This window comes from Brachypodium distachyon, chromosome 2, assembly GCF_000005505.3.
Source record: "Brachypodium distachyon strain Bd21 chromosome 2, Brachypodium_distachyon_v3.0, whole genome shotgun sequence".
NCBI classification, from domain to species: Eukaryota; Viridiplantae; Streptophyta; class Magnoliopsida; order Poales; family Poaceae; genus Brachypodium; species Brachypodium distachyon.
Genome location: NC_016132.3, coordinates 46,675,025 through 46,699,845, shown reverse-complemented (window position 1 = coordinate 46,699,845; position 24,821 = coordinate 46,675,025). Strand labels below are relative to the sequence as shown.

At 45.2% G+C, this 24,821-nt stretch overlaps 3 protein-coding genes and 1 long non-coding RNA gene across 11 annotated transcripts; 1 reads left to right on the top strand and 3 right to left on the bottom strand.

Annotated features, from left to right (window-relative positions):
- Positions 1–5,248: 5,248 nt before the first annotated feature.
- Positions 5,249–7,633, bottom strand: LOC100835848 (aldehyde oxidase GLOX). The gene is made up of 3 exons (XM_003569508.3): positions 7,137–7,633; positions 6,874–7,034; positions 5,249–6,785 (listed from the first exon to the last, which is right to left on the bottom strand). The coding sequence occupies exons 1-3, from the start codon at positions 7,587–7,589 to the stop codon at positions 5,612–5,614; spliced, it is 1,788 nt and encodes a 595-aa protein (XP_003569556.3). The 5' UTR covers positions 7,590–7,633; the 3' UTR covers positions 5,249–5,611.
- A 3,637-nt stretch (positions 7,634–11,270) lies between these two features.
- LOC104582836 lies at positions 11,271–15,181 on the bottom strand. 8 transcript variants are annotated; one of them, XR_002963795.1, is made up of 4 exons: positions 13,877–14,959; positions 13,542–13,632; positions 13,042–13,170; positions 11,271–12,538 (listed from the first exon to the last, which is right to left on the bottom strand). It is a non-coding gene; the product is annotated as an uncharacterized LOC104582836 (long non-coding RNA). The 8 variants fall into 8 exon arrangements; XR_002963798.1 differs by adding an exon at positions 15,045–15,181 and having other exon boundaries at positions 11,271–13,632; positions 13,877–14,018; XR_002963797.1 differs by having other exon boundaries at positions 11,271–13,632; positions 13,877–14,018; positions 14,312–14,974.
- Positions 15,182–16,708: 1,527 nt separating this feature from the next.
- Positions 16,709–17,260, top strand: LOC106866084. Its single transcript, XM_014898636.1, has one exon. It carries the CDS (start codon positions 16,709–16,711, stop codon positions 17,258–17,260), a length of 552 nt encoding a protein of 183 aa, XP_014754122.1.
- A 5,223-nt stretch (positions 17,261–22,483) lies between these two features.
- Positions 22,484–24,544, bottom strand: LOC100835539 (protein SPEAR1). The gene is made up of 5 exons (XM_003569507.4): positions 24,156–24,544; positions 23,950–24,051; positions 23,214–23,272; positions 23,010–23,088; positions 22,484–22,878 (listed from the first exon to the last, which is right to left on the bottom strand). Exons 1-5 carry the CDS (start codon positions 24,399–24,401, stop codon positions 22,774–22,776), a joined length of 591 nt encoding a protein of 196 aa, XP_003569555.3. The 5' UTR covers positions 24,402–24,544; the 3' UTR covers positions 22,484–22,773.
- Between the last annotated feature and the right edge of the window lie 277 nt (positions 24,545–24,821).

Genomic DNA, 24,821 nt, shown 5'->3' with positions numbered 1-24,821 from the left:
TAGTGCAGCCCTGGAAAGGCAGTATTACCCCCATGTCAGAACAAAGGCTAGAAACCCCAGTTTCAAAATCGGTTTACACTAAACTTCACCAATGGGTTTATAGGCTATATGGTGGATGCAATCTTGTAGTTTTGTGTAAGTGAAGTTGATTCACCCTAGCATTCACATGTGTGCTCCCTCTTAATAGTACGGTGTTCATACGACTAGCTAAATCAAACCGAAAAGGCCGCTAAAACACCCGCTACGCTTGTTTCATTTTTGAGGGCAATGATCCGTCTTGTGCCTTTTGATCTCAAATTTGAAACGCTCAACGGTTAGTCCACTTGTCATGTTGTCATTAACACCAAAACACTTAGTGATCGAAAATCCCTTTCATCAATTGTGCAACACGGCGACAATAGTGGCACGGTCACACTCTAAAATGATGGGTAAGTTAAAGTGAAGACCTGCCATCTTAATGCCTTCGAGACAAGCTTTCACCTCTTTGCATCAAAGCAATTCTCAGCCCGGTTCCTGACCGAAACAATGATCGAGCTGTGGTAGGATCAACATTTGATGCATGCCACGTGTTGGCTTGTGGTAGGTAAGTCATCAGCATAACTTGTAATATATGTTATGTTAGTCAAATGACAATTGCCCCTACCAATTACAAATGTCGCACAACAATCAAATCTACAAATTGTATGAATTAAACTACGCCTACCGTTACATATTACATAAAGTCCTTTGTGATACAATCTAAGAAAGAACGCACAAAATAAGTTTGTCGCACAATTTCCGTAGCACCGATGCTTTCTTAGACAAAACCGTCGTATCCTCGTCTTTATCGCCCATAACCAACAAAAAAGATAACTTATATAGCGTTGCTAGCAACAATGTCGGTTGTGCATTTGAGGGTGACATCGACTATGTTGGACATGGCGACCACATTGAGGAAGGTATAGTTGGAGGTGATGAAGACAACATTAGATTTGGGTAAGTTAGAGTTAGGGGTGTCAAAGATGACTTTGATAACACATATTTCTTCACGATTGGATTTCTCATTCGTCGATGACTTTTCGTTTATCTCTAATATTTGTGTTCTAATTATAGTGGTTTATGTAGCAACTTTGACAACACAATGATACATTATTAATCAACCGGTTCAGACCCGTCGCTTTTCCTTTTTTATGAAATAGAAAAACAAACGATGTTTAATACGTTGAATACGGTTATCCAACACTGTTTGTGTGGTTTAGACAGACTGCCAGAACCTCAACCATGATTCGATCATTCGATCGTAGTGGACGCTTTTGTTTGTCACGAGCGAGAATAAGTATCAAACAATTTCTAGCCATCAACAACGCTCGGTGGAAAAATCATGAAGAATGGATATTAGAGATAACAAAACACAGACTCCGAGCTCTCTCAGCCCCTCACCACTCTCGGCTGTTCGATCGACTTTTTTGGCCATCGCTGGCCGTCCAACGCGCCTAGGCCTCACGCCCGCTGGCTGGGCTGCTGCTCCGCCAGGAAAATCCACGCAATCTGAGTAGATAACCTCCCTTGTTGCATCTCGCCATATCTCGCTACGAGAAAGAAAAAAAAACTACAATCTCTCTAAACCTGCCTCGCTTGAGACGCTTCTCCTTCCGTCCATGTCTCCACCATGCCGCAACTACACCGCGGCCTAATGGCCTCCATGCCCCCATCTCTGTGTGCAGCGGCCCAGCAACGGTTGGAGGTGAACAGGCATGCCAAGAAGGTACAGTACCTGGCGCCCGGAGGAGGTGGACAAGTGCGTCCGAACAGAAATGCCGTATTCAATGTCATGATAACCCTATCTCGCTTTAATTGTGGTGATGTGGCTTCACTAGCCAAGGTTTCAATTGCCTGCCGCTCTTCTCCATTCTCCTCCTCCATTACCATTACTCCATTATTTAGGGTTTTTTTCCAGTTTTAAAACCTTTCACCTCTCCGTTGCCGGCTGCAATGGATGTTGCCTAGGTAGACTGTTTGGTTCTCCCCTCTATTATATTTCTTTCTTCTTCGTCTTTGCTAATCCCACTTCTTCCTTCTCCATGCCTAGGTAGGTTCTTTTTTTCCCTATAGATAGATGGAAGCTTAATTTTGTCTTGTATACTACAAAAATACAACACGCTACATGATTTATATACTGTTTGCATTGATAAATTTTTTAAAGAAAAGGACATACATATATTATAAATGTTTACTGTTACTACAAATCACCTCAAACATAATAAATTAATTAATCTAATATATGAGTAAAAAAAATTAGTTTTGTGTGAGTAAAGATGAAGTCTTCAATTTTGTACTTGCGGAAGAGTTAGAGTAGATGCACGTCAACATAGCACATTGGACTATGGAAAAAAACACGACTTAGAACATTTGACGTAACATAGCACATCATGGTTTTGTGATTTCTTACAATCGTTGTCTCCACAATTTACAAATTATTAATAGATTTTTTTTACAAATTCTCCATACCAAACTAGTATTTTTGACGTAACAATGTGACGTGCGCCCCGCTACCCTCCTGTTCGTCGTCTGCCGCCGCGACGATGAGAGCAAGCTGATGGAAGCAGAGGCAGCAGCAGGCTGGTGGCGTCATTGGCCAGGGCTTGCAGCGATCTGGTGCTGCTGACCCCGCAGGCCGCGCTCGGCTTCAGCGACCACGCCTCGTAGCAAGACCTGTTCTTGACTAGAGGTGTCACTGTTTGCCAATTTGTTCAGGTTTTGCTAGATATCGATTGATATGGACTGAGGCGATTTTGATAATTATTCTGGACCTGTACGTTTTCGATCTTGCTGCAGAAGTTCCGCTGGGCAGGAGCGCCTCCTTTGCCCGCTTCCTAGAGAGACGCAAGCAAAGTTAGGTGATAAATCTGAACTTTATCTGAAGTCTCATCTGCTCTGTACAGGCCATCTACATCAGCAGCTTCGTACTCTTGCCGGACAATTCTCCGGGCAGCAATGGTATGGACACCTTCATGGCTGTTCCTCTGGCAAGCCGATTCTTGTCTTTTTATCTCGGCAAACAGCTTTTTGTCTTTTTATATTATTAAAATGTTACACAAATACACATTTAGCATATTTACATAACAATGTAATCATCGTATAATTTTAATTCATCACTTTGGTAATCCAAACAGGATTTGGCATTCAACCTCAATATCAAGTCTGGATTATGAATATCTAAACATCCAAACAGAAATATTAACATTCAATCTCAATATCAATATCTCATGAGATTGGCATTGGAGCCAATTCAATGCCAAGGATCTCAATATCTACATACAAACAAAGCCTTAGAGTAGATGCACGTCAACAAAGCACATTGGACTATAGAAAAAACACGACTTAGAACATTCATCACGGTTTTGTGATTTATTACAATTGGTGTCTCCAGAAATTTACATATTATTAATAGTTTATTTTTACAAATTCTACATACCAAACTAGTATTTTTAACTTAACAATGTGAATATGTAGACTTGGAATTTACTTTAATTAAGCCAACATTATAAATGAATTGAGTTGGTGCATATAGAATGTTGTGGATCCATGCCACATGCTGGCTTGTGGTAGGATGAACCGGCTCTAGTAGATACCGAAGACAGTAGAAAAGACTTTGCGGCATGATTATCTCATGACCGAAAAAAGTACACCAATCACCAAAATCCAAAATAAGTAGTACATGTTATTTACAAGGCCCGTGACAATCGCCCCTACAAATAGCAAAATTCACACGACAATCACCTCTAGAAACCGTATGAGTTAAACTACATGTGCCTTTACAAATTAAATACACTTCTTGTGTGTTGTAATCTAAGGACGGAAGTACAAAATAAGGTTGTTGTATAGTCTCCATAGCAGCACTGTTGATGCTCTCGGGCAGAACTGTCGGACCCTCCTCTTTATCATCCACGACCAACGAAGAAGATAACTTTTGTAACGCTGGCAGTGAAGACATCGACAAAAGTGGTGGTGTCGAGGGAGACATCGACGATGTTGGAGATGGTGGTGATGCTGATGAAGGTGAAGATGGAGGCGAAGAATAAGGTGACGCTGGGGGCGAAGAAGACGATGGTGGACTTGAGGGTGACAAAGATGACTTTGATGGCATGTGTTCTTCCACGCCATCTATTAAACCTTTACTCGGTGTACTTGCTTCACCTATATTATTATCAGTACTGCGTAGTAGAACGGGCGGTACTTCATAGGAGTCCTGATCGTGGACAATGGCTTTTCTTTTGCTTCTTATATCTGCGACTCCAATTCCAGGTCGTCCCATTGTAGCCGGTGAGGACGGCGCACGCGGTGTCATGTAAATCTTACACAAGACCAACTCTGACGACCTACTCACTTGATGTTCATTGTCGATCCCGAGCTCCACCATCAACCATCCGGTTCTTACCCGTCGACCGTGCTCTTTGGTCACAAATGAGAAAAACTGGCGATGTCCGACGCGATGGCCGCGGTCGTCCCACACAGTCTTCGTGCCTGCCTCCGAGTGCCAGCAGCCCGCCCCCGATTTGACCGTACGGACCTTGCGCTGGCCGTGGACACTCTTGGTCTTCACGGGAGAGAAGAAGTACCAAACTTCCTCGCCGTCGATCGTGCGAGCCGGAGGAAACATCTCGGTGAGGCTGGTCGGGTCCGCAGTGTAGACGTCGGCGTGGTGGATAAATTCCCACGACTTGTTGCTGTCGTCGCCCGATGTGATCCGAGGAAGGAGGTACGACTTGATGAGCTCGAGCTCCGTAGGATGTCGAGAGGATAAGACCACGGGGCATGTGATCATGTCGAGACCACCCGACGATTGGCATGGAACCGATCGAGCAATGGTGTCGGTCTGACGTACAAGACGGCGATGACGGGGAGATAGGCAGATAGCGTAAGTACAAGTTCCGTGTGCACGGTGCACCTTATATCGATCGGTCTGGTGTCCGACGACAGCTGATTCGGAGTTTGAATCGATCGGGTGTTCCGGTCCGAAAACTCCTCCACTGAAACTGGGCACTTGCCTGATTAACTGCGTCTCTACCGGTTTCTACCGGCTGCGAGAAGTCCGGCCTGATTAACAGGGCAATTGCCATATAAATCCTCCCAGCTAGCGTCCGGCTACAAATACTTTATATTTGTGTTGTTCCCCTTCGGTAACTGTAGTAATTTTGGGTTTTGCACTACAGTGCTAAGGAAAGTCCAAGAGAGTAGTACTAATAAAGAATTGGAAAGCTATAACATGTAGGGGAAAATGTTGATATTACTCTCCAGAAGCCAACACAGAAGGATCAACAAATAAAATTGCAGTTTAATTAAAAAAGAAACAATTGCACATACACGTTTACTCTGTTCTCCCGTCTTCCGTCTTACAAGACTAAGCACGCTACGAAGTTGTCATTGGATCGGTTAAATGTTCGATCCATATCCCTACAATAAACTCCCTAAAAATAATCGGAGAAACCGTACCATCGTAGAGAGAGAGGGGAAATCCATGGGTCCGGCCGGGCACGAATCAAACTGGGGCAAGGGCATGCATATACGGTATGCCACAAGTGCCTACGCCCCTTTCAAATTCCTGCTTGCCGGGGACTGCAGGGCATGCTGTTTACTGGTGTATCTTGACCCACGCGGCTTTGCTGGGCACCCCCTTGGCCAGCACGAACACCATGTAGTATCCCGGCGGCGCGAGCGCCGGCTTGGACGGCGCGTGGATGGTGACCTTGTGCTTGGCCCCTTCCGCCTTGAACGCGGTGACCTGCAGCACCAGCAGCCGCTGGTTCATGGAGTAGCCGTGCGTCGTGAACGGCGGCGCGTACATGGTCACCTTGACGTCGCCCTCCAACACGGGGGGCTGCCCGCCGGGGGTCGAGAAACGGAACGAGAACTTGGCCCCGTACTTCATCCCGTTCCCCGGCACCGACGCCGCGTCGATCTCCGGCCTGCTGGCGAGGAGCTCGGGCGCGAGGTACGGCGGCGTGAACCGCTCGACGCGCACCTCCGTGGGGAAGTCGACGCCGCTGAAGTTGTAGGCCGAGTTGGTGTTGCCGCCGGCCACGAGCACGGTGGCGTCGGGCAGCACCGCGCTGCTGGAGTGGTACATGCGCGGGATGTTGGACGGGGCCAGGGCCCGGAACCGGGCGCCCCGGGGCTTCCGCGTGGAGTAGAGCAGCGGGCTCAGCACGGGCTGCCTGGCGAACCACCATCCGGAGCAGCCCTGGGCCGCGCCGTTGATGAGCAGCAGGTCCCCCGTGGGCAGGATCAGCATGTCGCCCATCACGCGGCCCACGGGCATCTGGTCCATGGACCATCGGGCCCCGGGCTTGGCCGGGTTGATGCGGCCGCAGTCCCGGAGCGCGTTGGGGAACTTGTTCACCTCGCCGAGCTTGAAGGCGTCCTTGGGCGCCCCGCCGCAGACCATGACCTCCGCGTTGAGCCTCTCGCCGCGGCGGAGGTCTAGGGGCAGGAGCACGGACATGGCGGAGGCCGGGTAGTTCCGGGCCCCGCCGGGGAGCTTCGGGAGCTCGCGGAGGATCTGCCCGTTCTGGGGGTTGAACACGATGGAGCGGTCGTTGGCGAAGAGGAAGATGGTGCCGTCCGGGAGGAGGTGCACGAACGGGTACAGGTTGTTCTCCACGTCGTCGGTCGTGTCGCGGAGCAGCGGGAGGGGAATGGCGTTGGCGTTCGACTGGCCCGGAGCCGGGACGAACTCGTAGCTGAACGCACGACGCCCGCCGATCACTATGAATCGCCCGTCCGGGAGCACCTGCGTCGTACCGTACCTGCTCGATTGCTCGGTTGTCGGAAATGCAAATTAATTAAAACCCATTTGTAACTTCTTTTGATTCAAATTATGAAACACTTATGTACCATCTTCCGTCGGCCAAGGTATTGGGGAACTCTCTCCAGTCGCCATTGTCGTGTGGGCTCAGGTGCCTCACGACCTTGACCCCTTCGAAGTAGCCGCCGGTTTGCACGAGCATGCCCTCCCCGTCGAACGCGCCGGACGAGCACCACGTGTCAGTCAAGATCTGCAAGCACACAAGGCCGATCCAACGGTCGTCGTACGTGAACCGCATGCCACGACCAAATTAGGACAAAGCGCTTACGCGAATGACCAGCTGTTAATTAACCTTGAGAGGCCGGAGCCGGCCGGTGTTGTAGTCGAACTCGACGGCGTGCGCGGAGCAGTCCAAGAAGCCCGGCGGGATGCTCCGCGGGTCCGGGCGGCAGTTGCCGGGGGGCAGCCGCAGGAGCGAGGGCCCCGTCGTGGTCGTGTCGAACATGACGGCCTTCCCGTGCCGCATCACGGCCAGGTGCATCGCGGACACGCCCGCGTTCTCGCTCAGCACGTTCCACCACCCGGCGAACCCGGCCGCGTTGTCCACGGGGAGCCGTACCGCGTCCTGGAACGCCCTCGTGGGCGGCGACCGGTTCGGCATCATCATCAGCCCCGGCTGCTGCTGCGGCGCGCCCAGCTCCAGCTGGCCCGACGCCTCGTCCACGACGAAGGCGGCGAGGAGCAGCGCCGCGGCGAGGCGGCGGAGGAGAGGCGCCATTGTGAGAGAGAAGATGCTGCCCCTCATTCTTCCTAGCTTATTCCTTTATTCCTGTGGCCGGAGAATGAGGAGTGGTGTGCACCCGCCTCTCTTTCTTCCTCGATGGCCATTGTGTCGCGCGAGCTTATAATTCTGCAGTGGGAGGAACTGGAGAAGCACAAGGAACGCTCGTTCAAATATAGAAACTCTGTGGACGGTGGTCGTGCATGCTTCGCGCCAACACCACGAGAGAACACAGGGTGACTCTTTTAGGCTGTGGTGATTGTATACCGTGCTTGTGGCTTAAACTGGGAGTCTGAGGCATGATCAAATAGCATGTGATCTATTTATGTTCCTTCTTGAGCTGAAGCATGCATGCATGATAAATTGATAAATTTGGTTTTTCTACCGGTAGATCATATTCCTTCGGTTGTTCCAAATGAAAATATATAATAAACAAAGCAGAAAAAAAATATCATTTGCATCTGAACTATTAATTGGAATGGGTCCATAAATATTAACCGAATGTTTCGTGCTATACCGGCGGAACATTTATTTTTCTTGAAGTGCAAAACAAGTGCGGTTTTGCTATATCTACGTTGTCTGATTTTTAGTTAGAGATAATTAAGTTGATTCCTCAGCCATTGGATATGATTTGTGCTTTAAGGTTCGAAATGCATGATGAAAAAGAAGAGTAAAATGTGATCTACATACTAATCCAACGGTTCTCATTCGTCAACTTAGCTACACACAAACAAGTGGTACAAATTCCATTACAATAGCATATGATCAACATATTTCTAAAATATGTGCACACTTTAATTTTCTAGCTTGAATTAAGTTGTCTTTCAAAATAATATTTCACCACCACCCCTCCCCTCCCAAATGAATGTTGACCCTCAAATCACTATCGCCGAGTACCGCCTAGAGAGGTTTTAAAGCCTGGGGCATTCTATGCAGATGCGGTATCATATCGATCGATGCAAACTAGGATGCTGATAAAACTGAGAGTATGTGGCAGGATGGTTATAGACAAATATACGTGCGGGAAGGTACGCTGCATGCATGGCGCACACAGACTTCCTCCGTGCAACGCTCGGTAGCACCATCATGCACCTCCTGGTCGTGTTTGTCGTCATCAACAATGAGATGGTCACTACCCACCCCTCCTTCCACTCGTTTCCTCTCCCAAGCTTCTCGGCACCTCCTTTCTCCTTGCACCCCAAGTGGATCTTCTATGTCATTGCAATCGTAGTGCTCCACAGGACCACAATGTCGAGCTCCTAGATGGGGTGCACCAATTGAGTCCTCGTAGGACTTGAGCAACTTGGTGCCCTCGACCCATCTAACCCAAGTAAGCTCGACAGTACGGTGGTGCTAAAATTGGTGACTAGCAACACATTCAAGCAAATAAAAAAAAAAGACTACCGGTGCATTGAAACTCCAAGAGTACACATAATCTAGCCAAAATGTTCAACAAGATATTATTTTTTCTAATTGAGGGTCAATAAATATTAATCTCTTGTTTGTGGGTTCAATAAATTTTAATCAACTGCAAAAAGACGTCAAATCAGCTAGCTTTAGTGCCAAGACCACTCTAGGTGGGTGTTCTTCCCGATTTTAGGTATCCGAGGACCGAGGGTGTAAACCAGAACAGATAGAGTTCAGGGGTAATTGTGGAATGACCCACGGTTTGGGTTGAAATATCTTTCAAAACAATAAACGAATAGAAAGGCCGGCCCACCTAATGTGCTATCAGCCTATCAGGAATGGTTTTGCTTCTTTTTTTTTGCTTAACCCCGGCAAAGCAAGAGCTGCTTAGCATTTTTGTTGGCGTTACTGAGGCCCATGGCCCATGATCCCAAGATCATAGCGGGGCTGCGGAGATTCACATGTCAGGCCCCCAAGTCGACTCCATATCCTATCCCAAAATGTTCAACAAGATATATATTTTTTCGGCCCAAAGAGGAGCCCAAACTGATTCCTGCCGAGACATCAGCCTGGTCCGAGTCGGAAGAACGGCGATTCCCATCCCACGGTTGCAGTTCTTCCAAAAACAAAAAAACAATTTCCTCCTCACGGCTGCTCTCCTGCACTCCTCCGACGCGAAACCGGCCGCCAGGGGCGAGGTGGTGTTCCGGTCTTCCGGTTCCCATGGCGGACACGCCATACGTCGCCGGTATTGGCGTCCACATGGCGGACGGGCACACTTCTATCACCAAGTCTTCACCCATCGCCGGCGAGCCGGAGCAGGGAGGGCGCTGCAGATGTGCGTTCACGGCCGACCGGGCGGATCGAGGTACGGCTATTACGCTATATATGCTGGCTACTTGAACTTTAATTTGGTGCGAGTTCCAAATGCAAATACTCATATACGGAGTATAATATAGGTATTGATTCTGTAGGGCAAGACATGGTCGACAAATATAATTAAGATTGGATGCCTAATAGAGTACCGCAGTCTGCTAGCTATTGACTCCGATTATCTAATCTTTGTACGAAGTATGGCTTAAGAGACTCCTTTTGGCCTCTTCATGGTCAATGGGAAGTTATTATGTGTAACGCCATCTCTAGGTTTCAAGATTGGCCCCACAGACCAACACATGTCTTTTCATCGCACTTTGTCCTCACTCATGGGTTCTCAGGAGAAACTTTCGGGTCGGTCGCCCATCCTCAAATTGCTCTCAATCAAGCACGCTTAACTTTGAGGTTCCTATCGGATGGGCTCCCGAAAAAAAAGATATACCTTGTTGATATAAGTATTCTATCAATCCTATTAAGTCGTAGGCCAGTGTGTCACACACATTCCTGCTCAAAGGACCTACATCCTCGTCAGTCATATGCCCAAGTCAGATCATTCTCTCTTAGCACACACCCATATGCGTCCAGTGCCGGCACATGTCTTGATGTCCGCACACCTGACCCGCACATGCCGGTAACCGCAAGGGTCGGTTCTGATACCAATCTGTAACGCCCCAGCATCACTCGTGGCAACTATCTAGACTTCAAGACTGGCCTACAGACGAACACATGTCTTTCCAACGCACTTTGTCCTCACTCATGCGCTCACAGGAGAAACTTCCGGGTCGGTCACCCATCTTCAAATTGCTCTCAACCAAGCACGCTTAACTTTGAGGTTCCTTTCGGATGGGCTCCCGAAAAAAAAATATACCTTGTTGATATGAGTATTCTATCAATTGTATTAAGCCGTAGGCCAGTGTGTCACATTATGGCAAACGTCAAAGTGGGCACAAATTGTGGAAAAGTCCAACATAAACCAATACTAGCATAATGCCCGTGCGTTGCAACGGGATCTGAAAAAAGACCATTTTATGCTCACAAATCAGAAAATAAAACTTCACTGCTCAAGCATCTTAAATTTTACTTTGTACCATTTGGTTTCATCCTAACTTGATGATTGTATCCACAATGTAACAATACTCTCAAAGCATAAAGGAAAACTCAAACACTTCTAAATCTTCTTTGTTTGCATGGCATCATGGATATCGAAAAGTATGAAATTGCCAATGGACGTCTATACTCACTGGGAGCCATCGAAAAGTATGAAACAGCAGCTCATTTCAGGAGCATCGCAATTCGTCCACCAATTTGGATGTTGGCGAAGTTTCGCCAGTTAGTCAGGCCCGAAAACTTAACCAGAAAATAAACCCCTCCTCTCCTCATCTTAGCATCTCTTAGACAAGGATAGAGAAGTGGATAACCGAAAACTAAAAGAACATAATTACTATATACACATGTGAATCCAAAATAAATATCAAAGGTTATACAGCTTCCAAAAGGAATTATAATTCTGTAATAAGTTATAGAGGGAAACAATACATAATCCCACAATCCAGGAAAATAACACATGACTAAGCTGGATAGTGGTGTTTGATGTTCTCCTATATCATCACGGCAACATCTAAAGAAGGTGTTACAACAATTAATCTTCATGTTGAATTCGTTTTCAGAGTCTGCATGCAAAGTAGAACAATCTCAAACAACAGCAAATTCAGATAAGTTATCCTCGTGCAAAGCAACATTTGAAATAAATAGAACTTTATCTCCATGGGCAAATGCAACCAAATAAGACAAGCATCTTGAGATTTTGCATGCTCGTGTACTGAGGATTATTGGAGTGTGTAATTTTGCAAGGGATGGAGCTTACCGGATCCAACATCAGAACCAACCAATATATGTGGAGCACAGGTAGTGCAGGCAAAAGAGAATTGAACACATAGTAATATATGGGGCCTTCAAAATTGTGCTTCTTATCAAGACTCCAGAACAAAGAAATGTAGTTATGTGCTTCTTCTTTCAAATTATTAATGTATTTATTTCTATGTGGGAGCCAACGATGGTACCCTAAGCAGAAAAAGTAAAGTCCATCTCTAACCTTGACACATTGAGATAACCAATATCATAGATACATGATGGCCTACTGCTATACCAAGCTGTAAAAGTGCAAATGAAACAAATCAATAAAATTAAGTCAGCAGGTAAATGTATATGATTAGTGTTAGAGGAACACAACCAGTCAATTAAGAACAGTTCTTATCAAGTGGAGCTATTGATAACTGAAAACTAAGGATCTCATCCTACAGTGCAGGAGGCATACATCTATTTAGAACTCTTTATTCTATTATCCATGTCATCTTTGGGTTATTGAACACATGTGAGAATCAATAGATTGCATGATAGTTACCTATGTTGGTAAAGAATGCCAAGCATGCCCCATCTGAAATGAAATCAAGAATTTGTAATTTGAGGCAGAAGAGTTTGAGTTAAATCAGATTTTCTTGCAACGCAAAGCCTAACCAATATTGACCATAAAACTGCAAAGCCTAGTATGATAACACACACCACTTACCAAAGAGGTGTTGGGAAGCAGGATAAAACGGTAGGACCTTGCAAGGTAGCAACAATAAATCTTGCTAGTGAATGTAACCTCAAACAACAACCTCAAGTAGACACCACCAAATTAGCAAAGAGAATACCTGGTAGTGGACAAAAGGGTAGAAAGGCTGCTCTGTCAATATGAAAATAAATTAGCATCCAAATAAAATTTTTGCTGGTTTGTCTATCCTTAAGCAAGAGATGCAAGCAACCTTTTTAGACCAAAGATCAGATTTCTATCCCTCGTTTTGCTATCTCTCCTCATTTTAATATCGACAACATTTGTGTAACCTCGCTATGTTATCTCTCCTCATTTTAATATGAACATGTGACCTTCTAGGCTTCTACAAAAAGAGCAGGATTTTACGCCTATGCTATAACATGGTTTTTTCTTTCTGTACTTCAATATAATAACCTGCTCATATTTGTTTCACCTATTTTTCTTACTACCTTGTGTATAAATGTTCTCAGAGATACCCCCTCCGCGAACTAAAACCATGACAAGAATTTACGATTGGAGGGAGTATTGTGCAACAGCTCAATTGTATAGCATCTGTGCTATCTAAAATGAACTAAGATTATTTACAGTGATAGGATCTGATACCACTTTCCCAGTTATTTGAATGGCGCTTTTGCACTTTGTAGATACTGATGATTCTGGCTAGCTCTCCGTCGCTTCTGTTGTCGATTGTAGCATAGAAAATACAGCAATATGTATATCTTGCACAAGAACCTGCTAAGGAACACTTGGTCAAAATGAGGAAACAAATAAAAGGACACTTGGGGGCCCAACTAAACTTTTTGAAATATTAGAGCACAAGGACACTTGGTCAAAATGAGGAAACAAATAAAAGGCATGCTCAATAAACATGATGTACCGTAAAGAGTCATATGATTATGCATGCATTGGCCACAAAAAAAGGCATGCTCAATAAACATGATGTAGCCAAGTGGATCTATGAGCGTGAAAGAACATTGTACTCAGTTTCCTGCAATGCTAATTAACATGGATCGGAGGGAGTCATCCATAATGCCTGCAATGCTAATGTTACAATACCTACCACCAAAATATTGCAAGGCACATTTAACAGTGAGACGGTTTACCAATTTTATATCCATTAATGGGAGCTTAGCTTCCTGGCCCCCAATGCATTTAGAAGTGTAGAAAAATTATCGATCTCATCCCCTGCAATGCCTAGATGTTGCATTCAGAGAGATCAGTTCAAGGCTAATAAACAGATTCACACACAAAGAACTGAAACTATCAATGGTGGACCTTTGTGGTAATAAGTTATATTAGGTAAACTAAGTTATAATTGTGTGCATCACGTGGACCTCATGAGGAGTGTATTCCAACGGTTCCAAGGAAGCTATCCAGGAAACTAAAAAATAGCAACTAACATAAAGAAACCAAAACTTAAATGGGTTGCAAAGGTTACCTCATCTTGTTGCTTATCAAGCACACTTCGCCTCCTTTCAGTATGGTCTTCCTTTTTATTTTCCATGAGCCAATAATCATTGGCCTCAGGGGAGAAGAAAAATGATTTAATTGGGCCATTGAAGTCGTCCGAGTGTAACGTTCTATAGAAACATCATCAGTTCAAATCAGCATACATTGCTGAATATACAAATAAATCTAGTCCCTACTGAGAAAGCATCTAATTAGCATCAGACCTATGTTCCGTAATGATCTAAACATGGTCAAAGCCACCAACACATTCCACCAAACACGTGATATGCAAACAAGGACAAGAATACCTAGACGTGCTCGATTGTTAGCCGTCAGCGAGGTATGCCACGACAGTGCCCCAACAAGGAAGGCACAGGGGGGATTCAGATCGACATGGTACTGGAGGAGCTCGAGGATTACGGACCGGAGATAGGTGGTGGGCGACGTAGTGGTGGCAGAGGCGATCCGCCTTTCTCCTGAGTGGCATGGGCCTCGTTCGCCGTTGCCACCGCCCCGTCGCGAGTCGCGACCCACCGTGGTCGTTTTCTTCTGAAGAGAGAAAGGAGAAGAGAAGAGGGGAAAGAAGAGTCACCTGCGGCGGGAGGAGCACCTGCGGCGGCGGTAGACTGCGACCTCCTTCCACGGGGGAGGGGGGGGGGGTAAGCAGCGGTCCTCCTTCCACGTCTCCAGCGAAGTGCGGCGGCGCCGGGGCGAGCACGGCGGCGGCGACGGAGGGAGTCAAGAGAGGGTAGGGTGGGGGCGTGGCGAGAGAAGGAGGGAGGCGGTGGAGGCTGTTGGGCGGATTTCGTCGGATCCCGGACGGCGGCTCCCGCGAACGAGGAAGGCGGCAGCGGCTTGCGCGGAGGAGGGAGGTGGCGCCGGCGCCCCGGCGCGGAGGAGGTCGAAGGATGGAGGCGAGGGAGGGAGACGACGTGCAGGGAGGAGAAAGGGGGCGGGCGACGTGGGGAAGAGACGCAGGAGAGAGGAGCGTGATCAGGGGATCGAGGATCGGGAGATCGCTCGGGGTGGGGGTGGCAGGACGTACGAGTTAGCACGGACATAACTGGAAATTAAAAACAGAAAGATAGGCACCATTGCACAACCCGTCATGTATGCATTTTATTTTAGGATTGTAAATGCGAATGTATAATTAGTACCTTCGTCAGGGAGATCCTCCTTCTTCCTATCTCTACTTCTTTTGTTCGGAAGGTTTGTCGAACCTGCTGGTTGATGCGGAAGGTAGTGGACAGATTCAAGGCATTCGTGTGTGTCGAAACTCGCCTGCAGTTAGCAATCTCCTGTTTGCGGATGACTCGTTGATCTTGATGAGTGCAAACCAAGCGAATGCGACTGCGCTGAAAGGGATTCTCGATGCTTGCTGTCAGACGTCGAGCCAATTGGTCAGCGTCCAAAAATCCAGTATTTTCTTCAGTCCGAATACAAGAGTGGATGTTCGTGAACAGGTCTGTCAGGTGTTGGATATTGCCACGGAAGCGTTTTCGGATAAATATTTGGGACTGCCGGCACTTGTAGGTGCAGACAAGTCAGATTGTTTCTAGTTTTTAGTGGACAGAGTTGTGAAAAGAACCTCAGGGTGGAAGGAAAAATTAATGTCGGTCGGGGGAAAGGAAGTGTTGATCAAAGCTACAGCTCAAGCCATACCTACTTATGCGATGTCGGACTTCAAAATCGCTAAATCTATTTGCAAAGGGATTACAGATGCGATGTCTCAGTTTTGGTGGGGCGATGAGGGTAATCAGAAGAGAATGCACTGGTTTGCGTGGTGGAAGCTTTGTATCCCAAACAAACATGCCGGAATGGGTTTCAGGGATATACACCGTTTTAATCTGGCTCTACTGGCTAAGCAAGCTTGGCGTCTGCTGGATCATCCGGAGTCTTTCTGCGCTTCTATCCTAAGACCTAAGTATTTCCCTGATGGTAACCTGCTTAATTCGCAGCTGAAGAAGGGTGCTTCGTTCACCTGGCAGACTGTCATGGCGGGGGTTAGAACGCTTAAGCTTGGTGCTATTTGGAGAATCGGTGATGGGTCGAGGGTGGATATTTGGAATGATCCCTGGGTTCCGGGTTGTGTGTCCCGGAAAGTCCTTACCCCTAGAGGACAGAACATCCTTACGAAGGTTTCTAATTTGATTGATCCAGTGACGGGAAATTGGGATGAACAGTTGATTGATCAAACCTTTTGGCAAGTCGATAAACAGCGCATCCTTTGCATCCCCCTATCTGAAAATGTTGAAGAGGATTTTGTGGCCTGGAACCTGGAAAAACCGTTCAGATTTTCTGTTTGATCTGCGTATCACGCCGAGTGGAATCACCAATTCGGGCGTAGGAGTTATGATTGTGGCGGGCAGGGTGCTCTGGCTGATCATCCTATTTGGAAGAAAACCTGGGAGTTGAGAGCGGCCCCAAAAATTAAGATCTTTGCGTGGCGGACGCTTCATGGTGCTCTCCCGTGCAACACCGTGCTTGCTAATAGGCACATCAAAGTTAATCCACAATGCCCTCAATGTAAGTTAGGACCTGAAGACATTGCCCATGTCATGTTCCAATGCCCGCGGGCTACGGAGGTTTGGCGTAAAAACTTGACGTTCTTGATGCCATTGAGGAGGCGATCATGCATGATCGGGCTGGTCCTGCTATGCTGGAATACCTTCTCTGTTCTCCAATCCGGTCTGAGGTCCGTATTGAGCATTTCCGTGAGACTGTGATTACTTCAGCTTGGCATATTTGGGGGCAACGAAGATGTTTTGTCCACAATGAACCCATTTTCTCGGCCAGTAGTTCGGCCTTTGCTATTTCGGCCATGGTGCAGAATTACAATGTTGCGTCTTCTAGTAAAGCTGAAGCTAAAGTCGACTCGTGGACAAAACCCTTGGGTGACTGGATGAAGATCAATGTTGATGCTAGTTTTTTTGAGGATGGTCTGCGTGGGTCGGTAGGCGCGATTATTCGGAATTCCCGGGGGGAGTTTGTCGCAGCTGCGAATGGCCCCCTTGATCTAGTTGCGGATGTTACTTCCGCGGAGTCTGCAGCTGTTCTTCTTGGGCTGGAGTTGGCGATCACGGCGTGCTGTTCCAGGGTCGTTCTCCACTGCGATAATGCTAATGTGGTTGAAATCTTGAAGGCGGGGGAGAAACACTACGGTCCAGCGACTGCTATTTTCGAAGATTGCTTCTCCCTGTTTAAAGACTTCACGGGGATTGTTATTGATCACTGTGGTCGGTCCTCTAATAAGGTTGCTCATGAACTTGCTAGGCAGGCTGGTTTCTCTCCGGCGGGAACATGGATTGATTCTCCTCCCCCCTGCATAATCCCCCTTCTTCTTGATGATGTAACTTTGGTTTCCATTAAATAAAGAGGGTTTGTGCTTTCAAAAAAAAAAGTATCTGCGTGAACCATGCCAGCGCATGATAACATATTTTTTATTTAGAAAAAGGAGCACGCTCCCAGTTACCGTTAATGAAATCAAAAAGTTTCAGGTTTTGCTAGAAGTTCCACATCATATACATATTGCAGTCTGAAATCCTGACTTGTTGTGTGTCAGACGTTTTTTGTGTTCGATGATTGTCCGACGCTTTTGCTGCAATCCGCGAACCTCATGCCCCACCCATACACAGCGGCACTGCGGCGCCACGTGAGATCAAAACCGACCTTAGACTTGTGCTTTGGTATGGGACAGATGATGGGATTTTTTTAACCCTCCGGCCTGAAATTTCGAACCCAGAACCAAAGAGATGCTACTAGAGCCCGTAACCACTAGGCTAGAGACTGGTTCGCATTGCTTCTAACTTAAACTCACGATGATGGCAACTGAATACATGGTCGGTAACTTACGATGATCGTAAGTCTTTGCAGAAACAGTTACTCCTTCCGTCTCATATTACATGACTCAAATTTACCCAAATATGAACATATCTATGACTAAAAGATGTCTAGATACATGTAATAAAAAGTCACTTAATATGGGACTGAGGGAGACTATTTAGCTCGTGCCGAGGAAGAAAGCAGAGTTACTGTCAATCGGCTTCTGATACCAACAACGTACGATATACTGAATCTAGCAGGCACGGTGGGTTCTGCAGAACTAATTTTCCATTAATATATATTTACCCACTAAGTATACATATGTCTTTTTTAAAGGACTAAGTAGACATATGTATATACATGGACTTGACAACTACGAGAAGGCTGGCGCTGCGGCATTTGAGAAGTAATATACACATCAACAGACATCTCCCAATTGCAAAAACTAAATGGTGCCTCCAACAGCTCCACGTACGCATGCAGTTTAAGCAATACATAGGACTGTGCAGTTGTGCAAATAATTACTCGTATTAAGGCATGCCACCTCCAAAACTTATGCTTTAGCAAAGTGATCAGCTAGTTCAGTACAATTCGCAACTTGCTGCGCCTGAACGACTATATTAGGAGTACTACTGCTTTGGTAGGTCGATCTGATCGATGCAAGTTGCAAGTTTGCAGCAAAAAAATTCTTTTCCATGCAGCGCGCGACACATGCATGCCGATGATCATGTTGAACTGAAAAGATCCGATCAAAAAGTGCCATTTGGGATTAGTGCAACTTGGCATCGATCCGATCATCGAAGCCCTGGGCCGGGGACAGCTAGCAGAGCCTAATCATGCGAAGTAGGAGGAGGATCTTTCAGTGAAGATTCTCTACGCGCTGACGGAGATTGAGAGGGGATGATTTTGTTTGATTATGGTTTGATAGTGTTTTTGGATTGATAATTATCAGTACGGCCGTACAGGCCATCATATCGTTGGATCTGCTCCGGTGTAAAGCTAGCCAAGTAAGCCTAGCATGCACGACGAAGCTAGGCTGCGTATAATGTGTGTAATTAATCTGCAGGTTACAAGAGTACTAATGATCAGAACGAATCAGTTTTTTTAAGAGAGACGATCAGACCGAATCATTTTGGGGGAAACAAAAGTATTGGTGTATTATTTTTATTATTATTGTTGTCTTTGTATAGCATGTTCCTCACACGTCAACTCTTTGTTCACAAAAGACACTACACAGTTATGTTCGTGATCAAGGTACTACTGTCTCCATCCAACAAAAGATGTTTCAAATTTGTCAAAATTTGAATGTATATAAACATGACTTAGTGTATAGATGCATTTAAATTTAGTCAAAGTTGAGACATCTTTTGTTGGACGGATGAAGTATGTAATTTTGCGTTCGCTTCTAGTACCTAATTTCACCTTTTGTCACATTTTATCCCTTGGTTATAACTTTGTGATAATTTTAAAATAATTTTGTTATTTCAGCCTTTTCTTGAAACCACAAGATGGAACACATATCAGAATAATGTGACAGCCAAGTACTATAGGAAAATAATTCGAACAGATAACCTTCAGGGTCATCTAAAATTATCGTAAGTTCTATCAAACTATGCCAAGGTCAAATTTGTAAAATTCAGCCGATTTGTTCCAAAATTTGTCAGAATGTGGCCAAATTTGGGATTATCATAACTAAAGGATTGTGCATCCAACTTGTCTGTCCTTGATATGCGGGTCTAGTTTGGGGAATAGTAAAATAATGTAAAAGTTGTCACAAGATCCCAATTAAGGGATTAAATGTGCAAGGTCTTTTTTCGATATGGTAAAATCTATCGCAAAATCACAAGCATAAAAAGTGGAATTTTCTTAATGAAACGGTTTTCTGGAGGTTTAGGACATGCATAGGGAAAATTAGAAATCAACATGGTTATTTTTTCCTATACAGATATCGATGTCAATTGGTGCATGGCTGACTGGCTGTGCGGGCTAGTCCATCTTTGACTGAATCTACTATGCCTGCCTGATAATATCATACATGTAAATGCTTAACAAGCGTACTTATCTACCGCGCATATACTCTATAAATCTTGACACCATCAGCATTAATTTGGCATATATACATGCATGCACACATATCCAAAACTAGATCGACTGGGCATATTATATGCATGATATAGTACGTACACAATGATCTGAGATTCAGAGTTCAATTGGAATTAGTACACTTACGCCTACATATATTACAGATCCAGAATATAATTGCGCAATTTATGAATTGTTCAGTGTATGTGGGTGGAGTTATATATGTATAGAAAAATAAGAAATAACAAAGTAGAACTGAGCTTTACTTGCAGCATGCATGGATCTGGATGATTATAGCTAGATGTCTACAAAATACGTACATATACGTTTTTTTATGTACAAATACGTACATAAATATCTGGAAACTGTGTTATAATTGTTATTACATGCCAAACAGCTAAAGACAGGACAGTGTCATGTACGCATGTATATGCATGGAAATTGTTATAATTGTGTTACATGCAAACAGCCTACTCTTCACTACTTCTTCTGTTTCCTAAATTCTCGTCGTGATTTTAGTTGGGAGTACCTTTGTTCCTAAATATAAGATGTTCTCGTTTTTTCCTAAGTCAAACTTTTTAAACTTTGGCTAAGTTTATCAAAAAATATTACAAAAATGCAATATCAAGTAAGTATATTATGAAGATATATATCAACACAGATTAAAATAATTAATTTAGAATTATAAATGTTGGTAATTTTCTATAAACCTTAAAGTTTGACTGAAAGAAAGCTAGAATGTCTTATACTTCTTAAAGTTTGACCAAGTTTATAGAAAATTACGAACATTTACAATTCTAAATTAATTATTTTAATCCGTGTTGATATATATCTTCATAAATGAGCTTTTCTACAGTACCCCGGAATTAATCCGGACCCTTCATTTTTAGATCTAATGGCCCAGATTAGATGATACTCCATGATACTCCAATTTAGATGTGTGGAGTATTCCGATGGAGTATCCAGCAGTAAGGGCAAAACCGTAAAGGCACATCTTCTTCCTCTGTCCTACACGCCATCACCGCCGCCGGTGACGGCCACCACCTCCCCATCCTCCTCACCGCCCCTCCCCATCTGCAGCGACCTGTGAGGTCCTGGAGCACAAGTGAAAATGAAGCAACCTATGAGGCCCTCTTCAGCGGGGTTGGCCCGCGCGGGCGAACTCGTGGAGATCGCTAGCTCTCGCCTCCACCAAAAGATGCCGTGGAGAGCCCCTAGCGGAATTAAAATCCGGCCACAGTCGATTGATCCCAACCATGGTGCCCACGGTGGCGAGGTTCCCGCCGATGTCGGAATACAACGCATCGTTGCGGGAGTGCCGGACGGCGGCAGCAGACCTGGACGGGACGTTGTGGGTCTCCTCCTCGGCGTTCCACTACTTCTTCCTCATCGCCCTCGATCGAGGCCGGAATCCGCCGGATCCTACGTCCGCACGGTGGCGTTCCTCGTAATCTCCTCGCTCCTCCTCATGTGCACCGCCGTTCCAAGCACACACGCATTCCCTGGTTGTGGCCGATGTTGCCCAGCTTCCCAATGGATGTGGGTAAATTAGATAATGGGTAATCAAGAGATGGTATGTACAGGGATTCCGTTCCCCGTGTATGGAAAGGGACAGCCTGCAGAGCCTGGAGAGAGGACAACGACGGCTTGGGAAAACGAGGTCGGCGGCGCTCCGGGAGAGGCGCGGACCGAGGGATCGGGAAAACCGGTAGAGAGAGAAAACTCTATTTGTTTCCATTTTTTACTAATTTAAAAATGGGAAAGGACAGATATGCCCTTCCTTATTACTCGGTTTAGCCCAAGTGGAGTATTGGGTACAGTAAAAAACGTCTTATAAATACTATACGTACGTACAGATCGAGTCTCGCTAACAAGGACAAAATCTCATGGTTATAACAGAGGCATGACTTGAAAAGAGAGGCATGAGCATGACTGTATGTCCAGAGGGTAGAACTGAAAGCACGACATGATACTATGTACTATATACACTTAGCATAAATAGATGGCATATTAAGCTTCCATACATAAAGTTCCAACAGCTAGCTCGATCGCCAGATCACATGCATACACGCATACTGGCATATATACACACACTCAGAGACAGAAGGAGATCATAGATCTTCTGATGATTATGCAGACAGCAAACAACTAATAATGGAGCCGATTGCGCAAGCTGCATTAGAAGTAGTACAAAATACAGCTGTGCTTGAGATAGTGCATCTATAAAGTGGGTTATTTTATATCCATGCTTCTGGATTAAAATAAAAGGTCTGGCATGCAAGTGCTCATGCACATGAACATTCTCTCTGAGCTCAGCAATGATGAAAATTGCATAGCATAGATTAATAGCAATCATGCACGAAAATGTGTCAGCGTATGCTTGCATGCAGGTGCAGGCAAGAGTCAACACATCTATGCTTGTATAGCAGTACCCCGTCCAACAATAAGTGTATCCCGTCCAACAATAAGGGGCGTATTAGGTTTTCTTTGACCAATGATTTGATCACAAATTACTTTATTAATATATAATTATATGACATAGATTCATAGGCATTATATTCCTACTCAAGGATATTTGGTCATGGATATGATTTTGATCACATTAGTCACATATTCATGAAGTAATTTGTTGTCAAATGATTGGTCAATCTAATCCTAATATGTCTCATATTGTTGGACGGAGAGAGTACAATCAAAACAACTGCAAGAGATTTATCAACTGCAGAGAGTACTCCGGCCCATACCCATACAACATGTCCCAATTCATGTTTAAAAAAATATGAATTGCTATTCCTCTCTCTTTTCCTTTTGCGCCTTACACAACATGTCAAATCCTTAATTTGGTTCTAGCTAGTGGCACCAATTCAGAAACTTATTGCACCACAAGGAAAAAAAACCATCAAGGTTAAAGAAAGAAAACCGTCGCATCAGATCAAAGGAGAGAGGGGACGTGGGAAGGGGGAGGAGAAGAACACTCTAGGATCATAGCTTGAGCTCGAGGTCCACGTCCTGTGGATCGTCGGAGTGCATACTTGTCGAATCGGCCGACCGGCTTCGGTCATGGTGTCCTCTCAGACTGGTGGATTCCTACGAAACAGAAGGTTGAAAACACATGAGTTACACATAAAACTTTTCGTACGTAGATATAAGCATAACATGATCTATGTGAATTATTAATGCTTTTGATCAGCCATTCAACACATCTCGTACGTCTATACCTCTGGTGCAAAGAGAGGCAATGTGACTCCAGGATGCCCGTAATGCGGGGGGCCGTAGATAGTACTGCTGCTTGGTGATCTGGTTGGCAGGTATGTATGCAAATGTTGTTAGTTACAACTTGGAGGTAAACTTGGAAGATCATAGCTGGAATGTAAGGAGCTACTAGCTTAATCATGCAGAACTTGTGTACATGTGTGCGTTACCTGACGATTGGAGTCTGGAATTCACCGTATCGTGCATCTACTCTCTCTCCATATGCGACCTATACATGATAATGTCGGAGATACTGTAAGAGATTGATCTCTGATAGCTCACGTGCATGGAAGAATAAACAAGATACTGTACTACGGCGAGCACGAAGAACATGTAAATACGTGTCAGAGAAAGTTTGATCATGTAGATTTTTCGTATTATAAAAACAGTAGGGGGGATCCATAGATGTCAGAAAATTTCTAGATAAACAGAACAAGCGATGATCGAAGAGAGAAAAAGTACGAAGAGAACATTAATTTAGAGAGCTAGCAACTTACTAGAAACATATGAACAAAGCTCAAATTAATGAATTTTACAATGTCTATTCATTTTGTTTTGAACAAATGAAAGACAGCAAATTACTACTCCCTGATCACTCCTCTCGCACAAAATGACACCAATTGGGTTGCTTATTTGAGAAAGAAAATTTCCAATGTTCATTTACAAGTAAAAACTTAAATTTCCTCTCTTGTTTAGCGAGCAGATAAAAGCATTAGTCCGTAGTAACTGCTCCTATGCATTTCACACCTAACTAGCAATCGAGTATATATACATGAACGACCACTGAATCATGTCATACTTTTCTAACTTTCTATATTAAGTTTTCATAGATCAGCTGATCTGTTCCCGAAAGGCTGAAACGACTGCTACCAGTTTGTACACAGGAGATAAGATGTCACACCGTACCCCAAAATTCGGATGGACCGGGAACGGCGACGAAACGGGGGTAGCATGGAAGGGAGACGATGGGGACGATGACAGCGAGGACGTCGATGCCCGTGTATCCTCCTGCTCGATGGATCCATTCCAAAGGCACAAGTAATCAGAAACGCCAAATATGCATATGTAGCATGCATCTATTTTGCAAATTAAGATATGTCTTCTTCACTCACCAAGTTGAGGCTGGCCGTTCTGTGGATCAAGCTGGGTGGCTGGCTTCCAAGAGGGTGGAAATACTCGGCCATTTCGCTTTGCAACCTAATCTTCTCCAGCTGCGCCACACCCAGCCCCCGCTGCGGCTGCTTCGGCTTGTCAGCGGCGCCACTCCCGCTGCTGCTGCCGCCGCCTCTCTTACCCCTCCTTGAGCCGCCGGACGATCTGCCCCACTCCATGCTTTCTCCAAAGTTGCTCCCACTCATATCAAGAAGAAACTAAGACCTAGAAGGAAGACTTGGAAGAACAAGATGAACAAGCTAGCTAAGAGGAGGAGGAGAGAGAGAGAGTTGATTGGATGATGCACACACAGCCCTTATAAAATGAAAGGGGGAGATCTGCCTCACAGGCCAATATATCGAACCCACTCTTTATTAAAAGGGAGACTTGCTCGCTAGCTTTTCTTGCCTCAACTTTAAAATTACATCCGGTGTTGTGGCCCTCCTTTGATTATAATTAACACCATGTGCCACAAAACCCTATCGCTTGAAATAATAATCCGGAAGCTAAATAAGAATGGGGGACAATGCATTTTATTTATAGGTAGGTGGTGATCTCCTAGGATCTTTGCCATCAAATAAAAAATCCGGAAGCTAAATAAGAATGGTGGGCAATGACTCCAGGTT